This window comes from Phodopus roborovskii, unplaced genomic scaffold (genome assembly GCF_943737965.1).
Source record: "Phodopus roborovskii unplaced genomic scaffold, PHOROB, whole genome shotgun sequence".
Taxonomy (NCBI): Eukaryota; Metazoa; Chordata; class Mammalia; order Rodentia; family Cricetidae; genus Phodopus; species Phodopus roborovskii.
The window spans coordinates 15,494,706-15,518,202 of NW_026125397.1; the positions used below are offsets into that span (position 1 = coordinate 15,494,706).

The 23,497-nt window shown below is 40.5% G+C and overlaps 1 protein-coding gene across 1 annotated transcript in view; it reads left to right on the plus strand.

Annotated features, from left to right (window-relative positions):
* Positions 1-23,497, plus strand: part of Tbc1d32 (TBC1 domain family member 32) — a 165,993-nt gene that overhangs the window by 90,467 nt on the left and 52,029 nt on the right. The window contains exons 23-25 of the mRNA XM_051175508.1: positions 14,809-14,931; positions 15,962-16,070; positions 16,768-16,861. Coding sequence (XP_051031465.1) covers positions 14,809-14,931; positions 15,962-16,070; positions 16,768-16,861 — 326 coding nt within the window. The remainder of the gene's footprint in view (positions 1-14,808; positions 14,932-15,961; positions 16,071-16,767; positions 16,862-23,497) is intronic.

A 23,497-nucleotide genomic window follows, 5' to 3' on the forward strand; every position in this document is an offset into this window, starting at 1 on the left:
TCAGGCTCCTTCAAAAAACAGTTGACACAAATAGGGCACAGAAAAAGTTAACTATTTGGATGGTATTACTAATTTGTGCAGCTGGGATTTGAATGTGGGCTTACTAGTTCCAGAGACTGTAAAGGCCAACCATGCATTACTGAGGTTCCTAGACACATGTGCAGAGACACGTGCACGTACATGCTCACCACTGTACTAATTTTCTCACCCTGTGATGATGGTTACTATAGAAACACTTTCTAGAGACAAGGATGGCTAGTACAATTCTCACTGATGCACTGAAGTTTTATGTGGTATTTTTTACTTTCCTACGTTATATCTACTTTTTGCTTCCTATTCAGAGAGACTGGGCTATTTAGGGTCCTCTGTCTGACCTTCAGTCCTGTCACTAAAGCAGATTTTTGTAGGTTTGAGTCCCGGGAGAGTTGTATTAAATGTGTATTGGAGTTGATAAGGGGATCTCTAGAGCCTAGCCATTTTTCTCCCTTACCCTTCCTGGCCTAGATAACTGTGGTCTGTCCTTACTGTTTGTTGGTTCAGTGATCTAAGGAGAACTTTTGTATTTCTGCATATGGGAGAGGTACTCTAGAATACCCTTCAGGACTGTCCTTCCGTTGAGCTTTTCTAGAAGAGCATAGCTGACATCTACTGACACCGGAGCAGCATCCAAGTCCACCAAAGTCCAACTTGGTAAATGCAGGAGCCCTGTGGCGTGCAGGGCTAGAGGAGCCTGTAAGCGCAAAGGCAGCTGCATCTCTGAGAAGCCTACCTCAGTTTGGAAGTGGATTCTGGAAAATGGCACCCCTGCTGCTCCCCACAGTACTCTCTTGGCCAATCTAAGTCCCATCTCACTTCAGACTGCTTTTGCAACCTTGGAGGATCTTGTTAGTTTCAGTTTTCTCCTGATTTGTCTGGTTTACTTCCTGAATATCTAGCGCCCAGGAGGGAATGTTTCAATTTGGAAGAAATGGCTACAGGACTGGTTCATCAAATCCTCCTCCAGGGGCGGGGCAGCCAAGGAAAAGAATGAGTTTTAATGTGCGTTATTATTTTCTAAAACATAATTATGTCCTCCCCCACCCCCAACCCCCAAGGAGCTTCCTGACCGACCAGGAGGCTCAAACCTTGGGGGCAAAGGAGCCACAGAGCCCTCTCCTGGTAGGCTGTAGTACAGCCGCAGACTCAGAAAAAAGAAACAATAGATCACTAAATCCCCGGCTGAACGAAGCAGTGTTGGTAGGTGGGTGGGAGACACAGCAGGTGGTTGCCAAGGTCACCATAGCAACCAAAAAACAGACTGTGACTTTCTTAGGCTCTTTCGTACCTGGGTGGGGGTGAGGGGGCGGAGACTTGTAAAGCTGATTGGCCACTTTTAGCTGGAGGAGGACTGGCTTGGGGTTCTTCCTACCATTTTGATAGCTCTGCTTGGATTAGTCTTTTTTGTTCATTTTGTTTGCACACTTACATCCAGCCTATCAGGGCCACTCTGGCACTATGGCAGCCCCATACATTTGGATGTTCTGGGGCCTCCGAGTCCTTTGTTGCATGAGCCAAAGGAAGAGGGAGATAAGGGAAGGTTTCCTAGTGCAGCTCCTAGCTCCATCAGGGATCTTGCCTCCTCCCCCGGGGTGGGGCGTTAGACTTCAGAACTTGGTCCTGGCCAGATTGCTCATCATAGAGGGAAGATTGTCTTCAAGACTCAGGAAAAGCTCTTATAACCCTCAAGTCTCTCCTCCATTGGGAGCAGCAGGAGCTAGCCTCCAATACCCAACCTACAGAGCGACTGATTTCTGTTTCATTCTTGAAGACTCCATGCTCTGCCTGGCTGTTAGCTTAACTAGCTGCGATCAAACACCCTGGCCATAAAGTAACTCGGGGAAGAGGGTTTATTTACACTCCCACATCAAAGTCCCCAAGGCAGGAACTGAGCAGAGGGGCGCGCTGCTAACTGGCTTGTTCTCCTTGGCCCTCCCACATCAAATGTCAATCAAGAAAATGCTTGGCAGGCTTGCCCTCAGGCCAGCCTACCAAAGGCATTTTCACAATTGTGGTTTCCTCCTCCAAAATGTCTATAGTTGTTGGTATAGAGTTGACATAAAGCTAGCCAGCACGTCTGTAGCAGACATTTGTCTCTGCAGCTGCTACCAGCCTCCTACATTCCTCCCACAGCTCAGCTCCAGGCTCCAAGGTGTTTTGCTCCCCTGACTAGCAGACTTGCTCTTCACAGGATTGCTTTCAGCCCACACCTCCACCTCCTGAGAACTTTGAGCTACAGACCTTTCCCAGAGCTAACACTTCTCTGCTGTAAAGGCTCACAGCAAGCGTCCCTCTGCTATTGAGAGTTCAAACCCCTTTCATTTAAATCCTTTTTAGTGGCTTTATCCCATTTAAATGTTGTTAATTCCGAATTTACAGATTGCTTCTTATTTGTACTCTTTGCTGTCTGCCCACTCTCTTCTTGGAGAAAGTCAGACAAAAAAGAACCTGCCAGAAACATAATAATCACATCTTCAATTATTTGTACATGTTAACTCCACTATCAAAAGAAAGCAGCACTTTTGTAGGATAAGGTTAAATTGACCCTAAGAACACTGTGAATTGTATGAACATATGGATTGTATATGCAGCATAATCTTTGGTTTATGGGAATCTTTATATAGCTGCAGGAGAAAAGCTACTAAGTCTGTCTTACAGATGTTACTGTGACCTGTACCTGTAAAAACTGCTCTTTTCAACCACGGAGGGTGGTTGAATCCTTTTTTTTCTGATAACCTTGTTTTTAATATATTTTTAAAATTATTATTTTTTACGTTCCAATTCCTGTTCCCTCTCCGTCCTCTACTGCCACTCCCCTCCCCCCCACCTCCCATCTTCTCCTTGGAGAGAATAAGGCCTCCCCTAGGAGGTCTAGAAAGTTTGTTCCATCATCTCATTGAGGCAGGACGAAGACAGCACACCCCCCCCCCCATGTCTAGACTAGGCAAGGTATCTCTCCACATAGAATGGACTCCACTAAGTCAGTTTGTGCATTAGAGTTAGATCTTGGACCCACTGCCAGTGGCCTCATATATTGTCCCAGTCACACCATTGTCACCTGTATAAAAGGAGTCTAGTTCAGTCTTATTCAGGTTTCCCATTTGTCAGACTGGAGTCAGTGATCTCTCACTAGCTCGGGTCAGCTGATTCTGTGGGTTTCCCCATCATGGTCTTGACTCCCTTTTTCATAATATCACTCCTCCCTCACTTCGATTGTACTCCAGGAGCTTGACCCAATGGTTAGTTATGGACTTCTGAATCTGTTCCCATCTGTTTCTGGAAGAGGGCTCTAGTTTCTCTGGGGTTGTGGATTGTAGGCTTTATGGCGGGTATCCACTTATGAGTGAGTACATACAATATTTTTCTTTCTGGTTCTGGGTTACCTCACTCAGGATGGCTTTTTCTAGTTCTTCCCATTTGCCTGCAGATTTTAGTATGTCATTGTTTCTTACTACTGAGTAGTACTTCCTTGTGTAAATATACCACATCTTCTTTATCCATTCTTCGGTTGAGAGGCAGCTAGGTTGTTTCCAAGATCTGGCCCTTACAATTAATGTTGCTGTGAACATAGTTGAGCAAATGTCCTTGTGGTGTGAGTGTGCGTCCTTTGGGTATATGCCCAGAAGTGGTATAACAGGGCCTTAAGGTAGGTTGATCCCTAATTTTCTGAGAAATCACCATACTGATTTTCATAGGGACTATGCAAGTTTGTACTCCCATCAGCAATGGAGGAGTGTTCCCCTTTCTCCACATCCTCTCCAGCATAAGCTGTTCTTGTGTTTTTGGTCTTAGCTATTCTGACTGGTGTAAGATGGTATCTCAGAGTTGTTTTGATTTGCATTTCCCTAATGACTATGGATGTTGAACATTTCCAAAGAGGGAAATCCTAAAGTGCAATATCTACTTGTTCATTTAGGCTGGGAAGATAACCATTTAGGTATTAATTTTATAGCTTTATGGGCCTTGGCTAATTACTGGGATGGATGGCCAGGGTCTCAGAATACAGTCATTAGGAGATGTATTAAGATGATGGGTTGAATATAAGAACTTCTGATTCCACTAGGATTTAGTGGGTAGTTTCCAAACTTATAGACACACAGATGAACCTGACTAAACTTAGTGAGTCACAAAACAAAAGCCATGAGTCTAGGAAAGGGACTGGTAGGGACAAGGGAGGGTTGACAGGGAAGAGAATGAGGTAAGAAGGTATATTAGGGAACAAGTAATGGGATTACATCATGCACCCATATAAACCTGTCAAATAGCAAAGTAAAAGAAAGACAAAAAAAAGATCAATGGAAAAGTAAATAGTTTCCCTGAGAATAATCCAGAGTTTTCTTGGTATAATCATATTTATTCAGGAGATGTTTTTTGTTTTTGCTGTTTTCAAGACAGGGTTTCTCTGTGTAACAGCACTAGCTGTCCTAAAACTTGCTCTGTAGACCAGGCTGGCCTCTGCCTCCTGAGTGTTGAGATTAAAAGTGTGTACCACTACCACCACCTGGCCAGTTGAAGAGTTTAATGGACATGTTTTGATTTAAGTGTATTATGTGCTTTGACCATATTCATCCCTATACCTTCATCTTTCTAACCCTTCCCATTCTGTCTAGTCTCCTTCCTATTCCAAGATTGTCTCATTTATTCTTATACACACACACACACACACACACACACAAACAAGAGAAAGAATATTTAAGTATAAAAATTAACCTGGGGATCCACATGTAAGACAAAACGTGATACATTTTTTTTTGAGTCTGTTTTGCTTAACAAGATCTCAAGTTGCATCCATTTTTCTTAAGAAAACATAATTTCCTTCTTTTAATGGCTGATGAAAACTCTACATTGTGTGTCCATACCACATTACTTTCCTGTTCATTTGTTAACATATGGTGGATGAGGCTGGTTCCATGATTTGAGTGTTGTGAAGGTTGCAGTAAAGATGAATGGACAGGATTTGCTATAGGTATCTGACTTAGATTTTTTTGGATATGTTCCCAGGAGTGGTGTGTCTGAATTTTATATTGATTTGTTTGCAATTTTGAGTGGATTTTTCTGTAAAGAAGGTCATTGAAATTTCTAGGGGGGTTATCTGCATCTGGAGATAACTCTTGGCAATATAGGCAGTTTTGCAATATTAATTTTCATGAGTATGGTTGGCCTTGCAGATAAAGTAATAATATACTTAAGAGATTGTGAAAGACTATATAGAAAACTAAGAAGTAATAAACACTTTCAGTAGAGGGATTTGAGATTAACCCTACAGAAATCAGTGCCTTTCTTATGTACTAGAATTAAAAGTGTTAAGAAGAAAATCACAAAGGAAGAAAATAATAACAAATCAACAAACTAAAACTAAGCCTAATCAAGGCAGCAAAAGGCCCCTGTAATGTAAAATTTCAGATGCTGAGCAGGGCAATTGAGAGAGTAACTTTGTCTCACATGAATTCTCAGTAAAGGAGACAAAATAATCCCTTTGTGATTGGTCTGTCCAACTGGGGTGATTGACAGAATGACCCCCACGAGAGTTTGCAGTCATTTTTATCAAAATAAGAACAAGATGGAATTTTAAAAAAAGCAAATCAAAAGCAATGAGACTTACTCCAAAATTCGAGAAGTTTGTGTATAGTTCTTGTAGTCCATTTGCTCTTGTAGTCCTCAGTCTGTCACTGAAATGTGGGCTAGTACTCTACCTGAATGATGGACTTGCAGGAAGTAGAGACTGAGATTCAGCTTTTATGTCTGCCCTGCATCACAAAACTGGCAGAGTTGACAAGTAGTTCAGAGTAATATACAAACAGTACCTGCTGCTCCCAAAGCTCAAAGAGGCAAAAATTAATGCACCACACTGCTTGCTGCCTTGGTGGTAAACACTAGTAGATTGCGTTTTAGGATTTCTATGTAGACATCTTCTGCCAATAGTATTTAGAAGTTTTACTGAGATGGTAGAATCTCTTACTGTCAAGTTGTTAAGACATTTAGAGGGAGGTACTTCTTCCTCCTTCAGTTACTGTTGTGTTAACATTAGACAAGTCCTTCCTGATGGCATCTTAGATGGTCCCACACTTGAGACTTACTTTCACCATGTTTAGAAAATGTGGTGGCTGCATTGTGTCCATCCTAGGTGGGAGCACATGCCTCCTGGTATGCATGTTGACCAAGGCAGAAGTGCAGGTATATAGACTATGAGATGCAGTCTTGTATAGAGAGTTTAAATGATAATATATTTGATTGCACATGATGAGTAGATGTGTTTTCTATGATAACTGGGCACAGGGAAACTTAACACTGGTACATTAGACAGAAATGCCAACTCCCCAGTTGTGTATGAGAACTTTGCTTACTACAGCATATATCTGTCTGTCTTTAGTGTTTTAGAGGGTTTTGATAGCAACAATAAAGATGTGAGTAGCTTCTGCCATTATAAGAAGTCTTAGGAAAACCTCTTGGCTGTTCATTGACACCTGACATTTCTCCCTTCCTTTCCAGTAGGTACAAATATGGCTCCTACATTGGGACTGTTTTATTTTGGAATATATTTAGGGATTTCTGTATTTCTTTATAAAAGGATGACCTTTGGCAGGTAGGGAGAAAAAAATTACAATGATGTTGAGGAATGTACAAAAAGTAGTCCTCTACAGGCGCTTCAGTATCTGACGGAGATGAAAAAGAAGCCTTTGGTACCCAAGGTTAGGCAAGCAGGCCATTTTGGGATGTTGTCAGTAAGCATGATTCAGTTGAGGTTAGCCATTTTGTGGGGCTGTCCAGATGCTTTCCTAGTGACAAAAGGGGTTTGAGTCCTTCACATTTACTCTCATGCTGTTCTTAAAAAAGATTTTTTATAGGCAACCAAGCTCTTCTGTGTTTATCACATCATCCAACAGTCCCAAGAGTACTAGATTGTCTGGCTTCTTAGGAACCACAGGGTCATAATGTACCATGTTTTGTGTTGTTTGAGAAAGAGAATACATTAATTCCTGCAGTTTTTTGCTTAGTCTCTGTCTTACCGTGTCCAGAAGTGTCTCAACAAAAGTGATGTAATGAGACTTTGCCTATGATGGTTTTGTTGGGGGTAGCGGTCCCTTTCTTTCAAGTCATATTAGGACTACTCAAAAATGTATCCTCTTCTAAGACTTAAGTTTAACTTGCTGTTTACATAAACTTATTTTTTTTGTATTTTTTTCTTCATTCTAAGCAGTTCTGAAAATTTTTATGATTTACCAGTGACTTTAGATTCAAGAAAGATGGTTGATGAATTTCTTTGGAATAGTTTTGTTGTTGTTTTGACAGGATCTCATTCTTGAAGGAATATTTCTGAATATAACCTGTCGCTTTAAATTTAAAAGAAGCACTGCGCCCCATTTGAATTGGGTTGAACAAAAATCAAAACGGATGGTTTGTTGCTTATAAATCTCATATGCAAGATTTGAAATGTATTTGCTAGCCATTTTTCTGGATTGCTAAACACAGAGAGTACTAAAATAGCATGTATACTTTTATTTACCCTATTAACTTACATTTAATATCACATTGACAAAAATAATATTATTTTACTCAAGTGCTATTTCCTTCTGTGTTTAGTCTATCTGCTGTTTTATACAAATATGCTGGTATAATTAGTGATCCATTAAGATTTGTTATATTAGATGAATGCATAATTAAGAAGCAAATGGCATTAGCTGATATCAGGTCTGGCAAGAATCTGTATGCATCATCATTAAAATGTACTCTCCTATTAGTGTTCAGCATCTGTTTACAAGTCACATATGCATTTATACTTCTTATGGCTGTAATGATATATTCTTCCTCATTAGCCACTGTAGCATAACACTTGTTTTTAATGAAATATTAAAACATAATTATTAAATAAAATTTAAACATGCAGTTTAATAAATTTTTATAGACAACTTACCCATGCAATACTAATCAAGTAAGATTTGCTGTTAGACTTTGTTTTTTCATGGCTACTTATTTTCCTCCAGTGGTTCTATTATTTTGATTTTTTAATAGTACTTAAATATTTTTTTAATATTTTATTGTCTAGACATGCATTCCTAAACAACATTTTAATTTGTTGCTTTGTGGACTTTATAATAATATAGCATAGACTATATATCCTGTCATCTCTGGCTTTTTCTATGTAGCATTATGTTATTAAAATTAACATTACATGTGTTTATAGTTTAATTTAATTATCATATACTATTCCATTATATAAGTATGCCATGTCTTGGCTATATATTGTGCCATTAAAAGTTTATTTAAGGATTTTCCTATTTTGGCTGTTGTTAACAATTCATACAACATGTAGAACATTAATTACATATGTATGTTTGCATGTGTGTTTTTTCTGTCTGTTTGTCTGTCTCTCTCTGTGGTCACATAATTCTCAGACAAGTCAAAGGTCTTTTAAAACTTCCCATTTTATTTAATGACATTCTTCTTTATTTTTGTATAAGTATCAAGTTGTTTTAGTTGTACTCTGTACTGAGTTACAAGTAGTAATAAAGAAATACCTTTGTTCATTCAAAAAATATCCTGCTTACTTTCTGATCTTCTCTTGCCACATAAAATTTAAAATCAGCTCATCATACTAACCTCCCTACTGGTATGATGATTATCATTGAGGGAATGAATTTGCATCTTTATAATACCAAATTTTCTTATCTATAAACATACTATATATCTGCATTTAATTAGGCATTGTTAAATTATGCTCATTAAAGTTTTATACTTTTCCCCATAGAAGATCTACAGCTTTGGGGGACTTTTTTTCATCCTACAGTGTTTTCTGTAGCATATATATGACAGTGTGTGGCTGTGTCCCCCAGTGACAGATTGCAAAAGAGGCTGGGTCTTTAACCTCCTTGCTCCTGCTTCCTGATGGTGACATGTTGACAGTGACTGCATTTGTGGAGTTAACTGCTAAGTGAAGTGTGTTAACACCTCTCCCAATATTGGAAAGTAGTAAGCACTTGATAGGGAGGATTATCTATTGAGTTATAAAAATATGTAAATTGTTTGATTAATTCTTTTCAGTTATCTTGATTAACTTTTACTATAGTGAAAGTAGTTTTGATTATATTTAAATTGAATTTACATTTTTTGCTAAATTTAGCATGTAGGTAGGATCTGTGTCCACTTACTCTAATACTTACATTCTTCAGTCTTATTCTAATAGCTGTCTTCATATAAATCCTATGCTTTTCATATTTCAGAAGATGTTAAATGCTTTGCTATTATTAGAAAGCTTTCTTTTTTCATGGCAATGTTTAATAGACCATTGTTAGTATAAGTAAATGTATTGGAATTTCAAAGTATTATCCTACTGGCTTCCCTACATAATTCTCATATATGTACATATAAGTACTCACACACATGGGTGTGTGTGTAAATTTTTCCCTGTAGTTACTTTCTTCTTATCACCTGAATGGCAGGATCCTACTTTTAGTTGCTGATGTATTGACCTTGGGGTTTCTCCTGTGATTCCCTCCCTCTTACCTTGGAGGCTACATGCCAGGATGTGCAGTGAAAACCTCAAGTTTTGCACAATACTGAAGCTTATATATACTATACTTTTTCTATGCTATAATAAATAGTTTATTTCTAAATTAATATAATAGACTAACAGTAATTAGATTATAGTATTACTTACATACTCAAAAACTTATTTGAATATTATCTTACTCCTTTGTGCCTCTCTGACTATCCTCCTTGTAATAATGTTAGAATAGATGCCATACCTATCAGCTGAGATGAAATGTGCTGAGTGAATAGAGTTAAGCTACTCTGTAAGTGTTGTTTCAGCCCAGGCACTACGATACCCAACAATTGATCTAACAACCAAGGAAGGCAGTTATTTCATGACCAATGGGCAGGTAGCATGTCCAGGGGACAGGTCCTAAGCCATGTAACACTGCATCTCAACATACTAGTCAGAACATCTGGCCAACACTCTCTAACATACTCAGCTGGTTAGAGGGAGATTACAGGTGATGTCTGCTCTCAACCGAAGAGCAGCATGGGATCTGTGAGACCTGTGTATGTCTTCCACAGGGATACTCTTTCTTTAAGTTAAAAAGAAGGATACCCTTCTAGTATCCTACTTTAAACCACCGTCTTATCTAAATATAATACAATCATTAGTAATTTCTACACATCTGCTCCTGCCTAATTTTAGAGTATCCTGTAATAGCAACCAGAGTTATCTGTACCTTAGAGTTGCAGTTTCTTATGTTAATTTTTGCAGATAACTCATGTTATTAATGCATATTTATACTTGTCATCTATTCTACATTTTACACATACACATTTATGGGGTAATGTGTGCATTTTAATACATTATACAGCGTATAATGTCAGATCAGGGCAATTGCTGCACCCCACTTGAACCGTGTGTCATTTATTTGTGTTAGGGATATTTAGAAGCCTGGTTATTGGTTACATTTTTATTTTTTTTTTTAAGGATTTCACACATGGGTTACAATAGACAAGTCTGGAACCATCATGATTACTGATGCTATCTGGATATCTGGGCCCCTAACATCCCTTTGGCCTCGTCTCAACCTTACCTTTTTAGTTCCACCCTTTGCCTATTTTGGCCCCTTTACTGTTGTTCCGTTGTGCTAGAAATGTTCCCCTCATAGGCTCTTAGCTCAGGCCATTTGCTCTTTGACTTGGACACTTTTCCCTCGTAGCTCTGTGGCTTGCCCATCCTTTGTTCTTTGCTGACTTGTTCCCATACCAAGGTTCTGTTCACATCACTTCAGTTGATACCCCACAGAAATCCATTTCTCCCACTCTGTTGTAGCAGCCACTGTCGTACTCGACTGTTCTAGATGTATCTGTTTGTGGCTTTTGTGGCTTGACTCTCCTATCTTCTTTCAAGACATTTCAGTCTCTGTAACCCACCAGGCTGTAGTCTGTGAAACAAACCAATTTTGGAAATGATGAGTGATATGCTGGCAGCAGCCAGAATGTGAAAGCACCCTTATAATCACATAAGAATGCTTACCTCTTTTCTAAATAACAGTAATTGCCTATTGTTCTTGTCGGGAATTTAAAACATTATTATTAATCTCTGTGTTTCATTTGCCAAGTCGTCATAAGCAAATGCAACATCTGATGATGTCGGTCTGCCTGTTTGTTCTGGAAGATAACACACACTGAAAGCCACTCACCACTATAAAATTGAAACTATTCATATGTATATGAATAGCGAGAACATACCATTATTTTACATGATACTTGGACATGAACTTGTAATCTATAAAATTCATACTTAGAAGTTGAGTAAATAAGTTATAGAAACAATAGGACCCTCATGTTGTAGGGAGCTTACGATTTTGTCCTTGGGTCGTCATAGCTGTCCTGTGTCCCTTCGCTAGGTATTTATCTGTCAGATAGAATTAGTAAAATTCAGCACCGCAGGTGCAGCAGGCATGGCCTTCGATCTTTCTTTTGAGAAGCCAGCTGTGGGTTCCTTACTGCAGGCGGAAGGGTAGGAGCCCCTGTGGGCTGACTTCAGTTTATTTGCCTGTAACCTTATTTTTTGTCTTGTGAATGCACGTTCCTACTTTTTAGTGTTAAGTGGAAATGGTGGGGATTATTCACACCTATTTGGCTTTCCCAAGACTTTCCTATCCACCATTAGCTGCACTTGGCAGAAGGCTGAAAAAAATCTTGCCAGAACCTAGGGTAGTCTGGCTTAGCAGAGCCTGCGCTAGAGCCCTTCTTAGGCCACCAGTATTACCTCATCCGTGTTTCACAGCAAAATATCCTTGTTTGTAAATTCTTAGAACTTTAAAGAGATTAAAGTCCCCCTTTGCTTAAACATAGGAGAGGGTGGACTCTTTTATCTTCTTGTGAGCCTAAAGGGAAGTTTATCAAATGATGACATGATTTTGCTAGGTTATGTATTCATGTCATGAATTATATTAAGACAGACTCTACTAATACACTTGCCATTTTATCCCCATAATGAACTGTATTGGGTTGAGTATGACTTTCTTTTGATTTATTATGTAATTAATTTTTTTAAACTTTGAACCTCTTCTGGTGTCTGCATGAGTTTCAAAATCTTACATCATCAGTTGTTCTTAATTCTTCATCGTCAAATGAGGTATGAATTTGTTTGCAAATAGAGTTGTTCCAATTCACATGAATCACACCAAGACCCTTCTCCTTTGATATGTTAATTTAGAGAGCCATTGGTTGTCATTTTCATCATCAAGTCAGTGATTTAGTGGCTGGAAGAAGACAAAGATTGCCTAGTTTCTACCTACATCTTTTTTATTTTGGTGTGTGTGTGTATGTGTGTATTTGTTGGTGACAAGGTCCTGTTGCTTGTTTGACCTAAGCATCGTCCATCATTCTTGATTCTCCCCTTTTACACCACATCTTCAGCCCAGTAGGAGTTCCCATATTAGATTATAGAACCTCTTCTACCTGCCTCTCAGCCACACCCCTCTGCAGCTGACAGGCCTTTGCTGGGAAAGTTAGTGCATATGGATGGAATGGGAACACAAACCCAGCCTCGCCCAACCCCTGCATGTGTAAGAAAAAATTTATGGTCTTACCCTGTAGCTGGCCTCTTGGCACAAATACTGTGACAGATCAAATCACATGATAGAGAACGTACCGCCATCATATGAAAACCTATAGAAGTCAAAAGGGTTGGGGGAGTTCACTGAAGGTTCTCTCTCTTCTTCAGGAGCGTCATGTTGGAAGATGCCAGCTCTCCTTCTATGCTGTCTCTCCTAATGAAGCTCTTCTCAAGGTTTTTACAGGAATGCCATTCTGGTTTTCTCTCTCCAGGCCCTACTGTGTTGTAGGCACAAGCACACTGAGCTGTCTGGGTTTTTTGTTTTTTATGTAGACTCTAGATATTCAACTTAAGTCCTCATGAGAAGAGCCTTTCCCCCACCGCACGCCTCTTTAACCCCTTTATGTACTATTTTTTCTAACTTCCGTTGGCTGATCTTCAACTTGCTTTTTTGTTTCAAACTGTCTTTTGTGTGATTTTGAGCATCTCAGTTTTTAATTAGATGTCTAATTTTCCCTTTGCTTCCTCTGCATTGAATCTGAACAGTAGCAGTAGTTCACCTCTTGATTTCTGTAAGTTGGGTGGAGCATTTTTCTAAACTGTTGGGTTGGATCTTGCTTTGGTTTTATATCTTTTGAATAGTTGTAGCCAGGCTCAAGACAATACATCAAATGTCTATTTTTGATAAAAGTCTGTATTTGTGTGTGTTTTGAACAGGTATGACAAGGTAGTGATAGTGTAGTGACCCTCCCCATCCCAGTCATAATACATCAATATTCTGTATTGCTTTGGGAACCTTTGGGTATCTCCGTGGCCTAAGCTGTCCCCCACATCTCTACACAACCAATATCATGTTTTCAAGTTTTATCTCCTTCTTCTCTTTTCAGATAAATAAATAAGTAAATGAAAATAAAAATCCAAAGATCCAAAACAGATAAACTAAAAACAACCAATAAGACAAAACAAACAAAAAACCAAACCAAAACAAAAAACCCCAACTCCTACCCCAAAACAAATAAACAGAAAAGCATACAACAAAACATAGGGTCCATTTTGCATTTTGAGTTGGCCAACTATTCCTGAGCATGAGGCCTGCCTGGAAGTGTGGTTGATATACCCATTGACCTGTCATCAGAGAAAACAGTGGGTATCAATTGCATGTAACTCTGTTGGGATGGGGTCCATGTCTACTTCTCCCCTGTAGTGCTGGGATCCTGTCTCCTTGAACCTGTGTGGGCTTTGTACAGGCTGCCACGATCACTGTGAGTTCACATGTTTGTCATCAGTCCTGTGGTGTCTGGAGTTAGCCATCACCACTGGCTTTTACTGTATTTCCGCCTCCTGCTTCCATACACCTCTGAGCCTTGAAGGGAAGGCTTAGATGGAGACATCCATTTAGAACTGAGCACTCCAAAGCCTCTTATTTGCTGTGTGTGGTCCTGTCGTGGGTCTCTGTGTTAATCCCCATCTACCGAAAGAGCAAACTTCTCCGATGGGGGTTGAGTGAGGCACTGATTTCTGAAGTCTTCATTTTGTATCCTAAGCTTTTCATTTCCAGAATATCAAGTTTGGTACTGCTACTTTAGCACTGCCATTTCATCTAGTGAACGTGTCTTGGATTAGACGCAAAATTACTGTTTCATCATTTCATCTGTAATTAATTATTAAATGAAGCTTTATAGCAATTTGTAGTTTGAGTGGATTTGTTAATATTCCCTGATGAATCTTCAGGTAACGGTTGGGAAGAATGAACTGTGTTTGTTGGTATTGCTGTTTTTTGTTTTGGAGACAGGATCCTCTGTACTCCAAACTGGCCTTTGCCATCTCAGCCTCGCGAGTGGTATGATTACAGGTGTCCACCATGAGCCTGGCCAAGTAGAATGTTCTTGTCGTATTCATGATGCTAAAGTTTGAAAAGTCTGGATTAGAAATTAAGGATAACTTCAGAAGCAGAGATTACATCTCTAAATATTTACAAATAAATCTGAGAGCTCAGTGTGGGAGCTCCTGCCTGTAATACAGCACTTGCAAAGCTGAAGCAGGAGAATTGCGGCAAAGCTGATGTTTCAGAGTGAGTCCCAGGCTGACCTGGGCTGTGGAGTGAGACTGTCTGAAAACGAAAACTAACTGGAAATAACTGTGTAGACATTTTTACAAGGCTCAAATATGACTTTAAAATTTAAGATCGTCCCCTGTACTTTACATGATTGTTAGTTTTCTTCTTGTAGGTTATTGAGTGTGGTATGCTGTGACCTGGATGCTCTTCTCTTATTGGAGGCTCAGTATCAAATATCCAACATGTTACTGCACGCTCAGGAAGAAAATACCTTTGAGACAGCCGAGAACCACAGGTCAGGAACCAAAACAAAATAAAACAAAAGGTGGCATTAGAATGATACAATTAGCAGGTTGCCTGTAGATGATTTGTAGCTATTTTTCTGTATAACTTTTATGTCTGAATTACTACATTTAAATGACAGAGTAAAAAGCTATTTAAGCGTAAGTGTCACAGGAAGACAATGATACATAGTTTTGGAGAGTGCCACATTTAACACTGGTGCCTTTTGTCTCAGTGTTTTCTTTAGTCTTCGTGAAGTCAGACCGCTTTTATACTTACGTCACTTTGTACAATGATCCCTTGAGTAAAATGCTTGGTTTTTCATCCATCCCTCTTGGAGCCATTCTGTCCCCAGTTTCCTAGTTAGCTTACAATCGTGCATTCTGATTATTTGCCAAGTGAGGTTATGCTCATTTTTATTTCCTACAAATAAATCACACTTGCCATTACCTCAATTTGGCTGACATTTATAGAATCCACATTCAACAGCTGTCATTGCTCTTGTGTCTAATTCAGAACATAGTCATGCATCTCCTTCCCCTCTAGGCCATGGACGATTCTAGGATATTTCATTTGATGTTGAGGTTTGATATATAGAAGGGAAACATTAGCAGCGTCAGAAACTGCTCATCGGCAGCTTGTGTGCTGTTGACTTGGGCACTGACTCTGGAACGTGGACCTTGGTTGTGAACCTAGCCTTCAGTTACTAAGCCACCTCTTCACCCCAGGAGTAGTTTTCTTAAAGATGGTTAAGTTACTTCACAAATAAAACACAGTCCTGTCTCATCTCTGTAAGTACAGGATCATTCATCAAGGAAATATTCTTTGTCTTAGTGCTTTTTGACAGCAATGAAGTAATGATATAAAAAATGAATGTAGCCTTCTATATTATAAATATTCTGATGACCGATGTGTTTAGCAGATACCTTTTATTTCTGTTTCTTTTCTTTTTTCTTTCCTTCTTTGAAATCTAATGACGTGATTTAAAAATCAGACCATATTCAGTTAAGGAGACAGCAAAAATGATGTGTATTCTCTTTTAGGGACTTTATAATTGATGGCCTATCGGTAGAGAGAAATCATGTTCTTGTAAGGATTAATCTCATTGGTGGGCCCTTGGAGCGGATTTTGCCTCCAAGGATGCTTGAGAAGGTGAGTGCACTATTTTGACGTATTTTAAAGTGAAGTATCCAACCGAAGTGCCATTAAACAGCATTTCCAAGTTTCTGCATACTAGGGTTCAATTTTTGTTGCTCGACAAACTTCACGAAACAGGAAAACACAATCACAATAAAATAGTAGTGTCTCCAAGAGCTCATGAGTTGCTGCTGGTGAGTGTCCAAAAGTCGTAGATTGTTGTTTTATTACATTCTTGTCATCCTTCTGAGTGTCCTTGGGTATTTGAGTTCTGAAGTCTTTCTCTTTCATTCTCCCTAACTGTTGTATTTATACATGTTTTGCAGTATGGAGTGTGTGTGGTCCTTACGGAGGGTGGTTGTTAAGAGCTTCCTTTTTGTGACTTTCACCCTGGAAAAGATGACCTAGGAATGATTGGCAAAAGAAAAATAGTTTTGGGGGGGAGGGAATACAGGGCCTTTTGAAGACCGTGTTTTTCCTTTCGTGAAGAAAACAAACCTATCACTATCAGTTCAAATCACGAGAGTAAGCTGTCATAGTCCAACTTATTTAAAACTTCTATTATATTTTCCTTATTGCCTTTTGGAATAGTGGATTATGGTTGCAAATAATTGAACAACAATTTCATCAATCTAGATGACTGATATTCTCGAAAGTGTGAAGTTCATTATCCTAACCCACCTCATAAAGGTCCCTGTGCTCTGTGCTTTAGGGCGATGACCCGTATCCTTGGCCAATGTTTTCCTCGTTCCCATTGCCACCCTGCTACCTGTCAGAAGTTCCGCAAAGTGCTGATGTAAAGCAAGGTAAATCTTTCCTACCAAATGACATTCCAATGCTCATGTTATAATTTGAGAAAGAAACCTTAAGGATGTATAATGTTCATTTCCCTCAGAATGTGTGCAGGAGTTCATTGCTGCCCCTTAGGTTTTACGTTTCTCTCCTGTTGTTTAATTAGTATTGTACGGTGCCAAACAAGTATTACTTACAGCAAAGGCGTAGCAAGTGTGTTCATTAGCAATAGGTGTTTGGGTTAAAGCCTGAGTTAGTAGATAGCACAGAAGTTAACAGCACTGTTGCTCTTGCAGAGGACCCTGGTTCTCTATCCAGCACCCACATGGTGGTTCACACTTATTCACTAGAGGGTTTTTTAAATGACTGCTGTATCTACATAATCTCTGTGTACTTAAGATTTTCCCACATGGTGGTTCACACTTATTCACTAGAGGGTTTTTTAAATGACTGCTGTATCTACATAATCTCTGTTTACTTAAGATTTGAATTATACCGGGAAGTATTTTATCCACCTTTGGAGGAATCATCGTGAATGGGTAGTTGCATAGCTATTCAGTGTAACATGAGCAAAATAGGCAAATTAGCTTGCTAAGATAGGGTACAATCAAACTACCTTAACAAATGTGTAAAAAAGAACATAGTGTTAGTATTCACTTTCTAAGAAACTGAATATTTTGAGAAGAGGAGCCATCAGGAAAACTGAAAGAAACAAATTCTAATTCGGGGAGCTGCGCGTTTTGAACTGTGTGTGAATTTTGAAGGAGAAAGCAACGGCGTGAGAAGGTGAGGCTCACACGTAGGGGCCAGGTTCGAGGTGGGATGGCATCCCGCACTGCCAGGGCTTATGCTAAGGGCTCCTAGGCCAAGGACTTCCTACGTGAATGATGAGGGCCCACGATCAAACTGGTCATCAGGGTTAGAAGCCAGTTCTTTCATCAACGTCCTGCCCTTTATAATGCCATCAAACTCTCATCCAAAGGAAATCATCTGTAACAGATTTATTTCACATTCGCTTAATGCTCTTTAAAATTGTGGCTTTGGGTTTCTCTCTTGCATGGCAAAATCTGTTACCTTTTCAGAGACTTGGGGGTGCCATTACACATTTTTCAGGAAGAGCTTCTTGTAATGGTGCCCTTTGGATGTTATCGTACTCAGTCCCACCCTTCAGTGAACCCAGGCCACTTTCTAGTGTTTGCTCCCATCTTCCTAATCTGGTCCGAGTCTCTCTGTCAGACTGTTGATAATGTGTCTTTCATCCTTTTCATCCTTTAGATCTCAACATTTGTTAACCTGCGTGCTTGTTTCCCTAATGCATGTTTCATGAGTACTGGGTACAGGGACCTTCCCTGGGAATTATAAGTAACACATCAATTATAAATAACGTATCAAGGTCTGTTTTTTTTCTTCAGCACCTCAACCCTTTTCTTGGTTAGTCTTCCTTGACACATTACAATGGTGTTTCTCCTAAGTTTTGTTTGGAGAAAAACATTTCTTTACTATGTTTCTGAATAACAGATCCATTGTGAATTTTATTGGCTGACTTCCACCTTCATTAACCTTCATTAATTTGTTTCCTCAACATACTTTGAGAAATTGAACAAGGGAAATGAAAATTAAAAAAAAAAATAAGTTCTAAATGGAGATTTCTCAAGGGTGAAAATGTTCCATCAATACCTAGGAGTCAGTCCTCATGGAAGTGTATTTTTACTGTGTTCAGAAGTGATTTATAAAAGAGCAATAATGGATTCCTGTTGTGTCCAGAAGATGCCAGTCAGTGGTAGGGAGTTTCAGGGTCAGTTTATTCTCCTGTTCTCTTAGATGAGTGTTCTCGAAAGTCTTTTCTGCATGAGCCTTCCTATTTGCCATCCTTCCGTGGATAATCACCAGCTTCTCCCTTTGCTGGGAGTAGGAATGGTGAAGAACATTCTTGTGGGCCTAACACATACCAGCTGCTTTCACTGCCCATAAGCCTGTTCAGGCCTGCAGTCGGGACTCAGTGAACTGCCTTGCTTCCCTTCCGTGAGAGCGCTCCTTAAAGTTCTCCAGTTTTTCTCTTTATATGTACATTCCGTGAACCTACAATGCATCGGTAATTTCCTGAGCCTGTTCTTATACCATGTGCGTGCGTGCGTGCGTGCGTGCGTGCGTGTGTGTGTGTGTGTGTGTGTGTGTGTGCGCGTGCACTATGTTGAGTAAAATAAGCCAGGCAAGGAAAGATAAATACACATATGTGTGGATGAATATATTCTGTTTTTCTGGAGGACCCTATGATAGCCTTCAACATCCATAGCTTAGTTGCATGGAATTCACCCTTCAGCCTTTATCAGTATTCTCCTATAATGGCCAGTGTTTTTTTTGTTTTTTTTTTTTTTTAACATGTTGATCCCAGTTCCCTCTCCCCCCCTTCTTCCCTCCCTCCCTCCCTCTTTCCCTCTCTCTCCCCTCACATGCACCGTAACCACCCTCCCACCCACCCCCACTCCATATGTAGGGTGATGCCATCCAGGAAGGGTCATCTAAATCTGTCAAGTCATTTGAAGTAGGGACTAGGACTTCTCTCCTGTCTCTAGGTTAAGGTATCCCTCCATGGGGGATGTGCCCGCAAGGTCCTTTTGTGCACCAGGAATACATCCTGGTTCCACTGTCTGAGGTCCCTTAGACTGCCCTTAGACCCATATTCAGGGGGTCTGAGCCAGTCCCATGCTGGATTCCCAGCTATCAGTTGGGTGTCCAGGAGCATCTGTGGAGGCCACAGGGAGTGGAGGAAGAGAGGCAAGGCAGGACACTGCAGTGGTCTGCTACAGGGCTGGGGGTGACAAAGGGAAATTGGAATTGAGGTCAGGTAGACGTGTGAAGATTGACAACCTAATTCCCTGGTCTGCATGGCCAGCAGGTTTCCGGGGAGAGGGCTGCCTGGAGTGTGGGCAGGTGAGACAAATTTGTAGGAGAGCAGAAAGTTTTGTAGGGCAAATGGAAAGTTGTGGAAGGTCTGTGTAGTCTCTTTGGAATGGAGTCAGGGAGGAAGGACAGAGTGCAGTTGAAGCTCTGCAACCAAGCTGGGGGTGTGACTGAGGGATTGGAATTGGAGTGTGGGAGGGAGGGTGAGAATTCCTTACCTCATTCCCTGGCTGCAGTGGTGATGGTTTCCAGGGACACAACGCTGTTACTGATTTTCAAGTCACAAACAGAGCTCTTGAGCTTCCCTGTTGTAACCGAAATTTTGCATCCTTGACCAATATCTCCAGAGCTTGTCTTTTAGCTTTCCAGAACTATCATTTGCCAGTTTGCTCCTAAGAGTCCAGAATCTTTAAATTTTACAAATGAACGAGGTCGGGCAGTAGCTGTCTTTCCTTGCCGGGCTTTCTTTACTAAGCATAAAGTCCTAGAGGTTGACCCATGTTGTCACAGTGGCAGAACATGGATCTTTTTTAAAGCCTAAACTCCCTACTGCATCTTTCCCGTAAGCCAAAAGGATACTGCTTATTTATTTAAATTAGTATGTGGATGTGTTGTTTCTGTTCTTTTGTTGTTTGTTGTTGTTTATTTGTTTGTTTTGAGACAGGGTTTCTCTGTGTAACAGCCCTGGCTGTTCTGGAACTCACTCTGTAGACCAGGCTGTCCTTGAACTCACAGAGATCTGCCTGCTTCTGACTCCTGAGTGCTGGGACTAAAGGCGTGTGCTGCCACCCGGGCATGTGTTCCTGCTCTTGTGTATGCCCCTGTCTGTGTGTGTGTGCATGGAGGGGTAAGCAGTCAGGGTCTCAGTGAGGCCTGGAACTTGTGTATGCCCCTGTCTGTCTGTGCGTGTGTGCATGGGAGGGGTAAGCAGTCAGGGTCTCAGTGAGGCCTGGAACTTGTGTATGCCCCTGTCTGTGTGTGTGTGTGTGCATGGGAGGAGTAAGCAGTCAGGGTCTCAGTGAGGCCTGGAACTTGCCAAGTACATTACACTGATTGCTGGAATTACAAGTTTGCCACTGTGCCCAGCTCCCTTTTTTAATGTGGATTCTGCAGGTTGCACTCCTGACTGACTAAGCTTTCCCCCAAACCCCGATTCTCCCGCTCTTAAATTCGCAATTCCATTCCCACCCTTCATTTTATTGCAGAATTCCGCACGTGCATGTCCATGTCCGTATCTCATGCTGTTGTCTGCTGAGCCCACCTGCGAGCTAATCATTAGGCTTTCCGCCAGCACTCAGCTCAGAAGACATGCCAGCCTCGTCTTAATCCTCCTATTTAGACCTAGCAATGGCAGCCTTTGACACAGGTAGCCCTGTCCCCCTTCTGCTCCTCCTGTACTCCCCCCACCCTTCTTCTTTGGAAACATTTTCCACTTGTCTTCTGGAAAATTCACTTGTTCAGTTTTCCTCTTGAATTTATGGTAAATAGGTCTTTGTATTTTTTTTTTAATTTTATCTTTCAAATCTCCTCACCTCTAAAACTTTGGAGTGCTATGGGGCTCAGTCCTTAATGGCCTTCACGTTTACTGGCCATTTTACTGTTGTGAGGTTTTTGTCTCGCCACTAAGAATCCTGCCCAGGATGCCAGTGGCTGTCACATCGACATCTCCAGCTTTGAGATTATCTGTGCTTTCAGTTCTGGGCTCCTGTGTCTGTTTTTGTGACATCTGTCTGGGAAGGTTGGTAAGCGCATCAGACTTAACATGACTGCGATCAATTTCTGACACTTTCAAAAGCTATTGCTCTGGTATTCTTCCCCATTTTCGAAATGGCAGTTTTGTGCCTCCATTTCTTGAGGCAGTACGCCTGGAGGCCATTTTGGCGTTTCCCCCTCCTTTAAGCACCGAAAGTAATCTGACAGCAAGTCCTCTTGACTTTACAAATCTCAAATGAAACCTGTCTTGCCTCACCTTGCCTGATTGCATTCAGTCTGTTCTCACACAACAGCTAGGAGGAGGCTTTTGAAGCATTCCCTGGATCAGGTTACTCTTGTAAGCCACGCCTCTCTCTTATAGCTTAGAAGGCTCCTGCCCTTGTCATAACCCTCCTGGCATAGCTTTGTTTTAGGAAGTATGGTACAATTCTAGCATTAGTTAGCTAGCCTCTCGTTCCCACATGAGCGGAACTTGTTTGTATTGCGTTTCCAGTTGTGAATAACCACAAATGTTTGAACCAGACAGTAGTCCTAATTTAACCACGGTAGCTGGTGTATCTTCCAGAACAGCTGGTCCTGAACTCGCTGTAAGAAACAGTGATCCTGTGAAGACACTTTAGGAAGAGGTTTTGCGAAGATGTACAGACCTCATAATGTCTCTCATTCTTATGCTCCTGATATCTGTGCCATGATTGTAGATGAGGGAGGGTCACAGAAAATGCCAGAGGAACTTAAAATTACTTCTAGTTTTGTCTCAGATTTGAGAATGGTGATCGTAGTCTTGTGAACTTAATGAGAAAAAGGGAACCAAGTTCATGTCCAAAAAGGTAAAGTCAGAACTAGTGTAGTTGAAACAATTAAGTAAACATTAACTGTGCAATGATGTGCTCAAGCCAATAATACTTTAAGACATGGATGTTATTTTAATAGCAGGAGTCTTTATTTTGCACTTTGCTTTTTGATTCGGAAGGAATGACCCATTGATTCTGACAGGCGTTACGTTAGTCATCATTTGCACACAGAATTTTAGAATGTTATTGCATTGTTGAAAAAAAAATTCATTTCAGTTATGTGCACATGATAAAATGATCCTCATTTATCTCCCAGTTTCTAGATTTATCCTGCTTGCTAAAGTTAGCATCTCCTCTTAGGTTACATTGTCTCTAACATTGTTAGTTCCTTGGTGATGAATGACTTCTATGTGTATGTGCACACACATATATATGTTCTATATACACGTACTTGTATATGAGCACAGAGCATCAAATGCAAGCATTGCACTGCATTGTTAGCAGTAATTAATACTTGAAATATTCCTGAACTATTCTAGTGTAATTTATATTGCCCACTTTGCAGGACACAAACGGGACTTCTTCTTTTGTAAGAGGTGAGGGAAATATAGACTTCATGTGCTGAAACTGAAAAGTAGTCTGAGGAATCGAGTAGCACATTCCAGACACTGAAGGATTAGAGAGAAATATCTCAGAAAAATAAGAAATGCTCCATATTCTGTTTTTCTGTATCTGGCATCTTTTATTATTTTTAAAAATGACTTATCCCTGCTGGGGAGAGGTCTTGGTGAGTAAAGTACATGCCGAGCCTAGCAAGCTTGAGGACCTCAGTTCAGATCCTTAGCCACCACATACAAGTGGGTGTAATGGCACACGTATGCTGGAGGAAACAGCCAGCCAGGTCCCATGGATTCACTAGCCAGTCCATCTGGCCTAAATGGCAAGTCTAGGTTGTGTGAGAGACCACATCTTAAATAGAAAGTGGAGAAACAATAAAAGACATGTCAACACCAACCTCTGGCCACACATATCTGCGCAGCTGAGCACACCCAGACACTTGGGCACGTACAAATATGCCACACACAGAGACTACACACACACACACACACACACACACACACACACACTGTCTTTATATGACCAACATAAAAAACTCTATTATATTCATATTCCATACATCTTGATGTTGTGGCACCACATCCAGGATGGTTCCAGGGACAGTCCTGCCTGGGACAGCAAGGGATG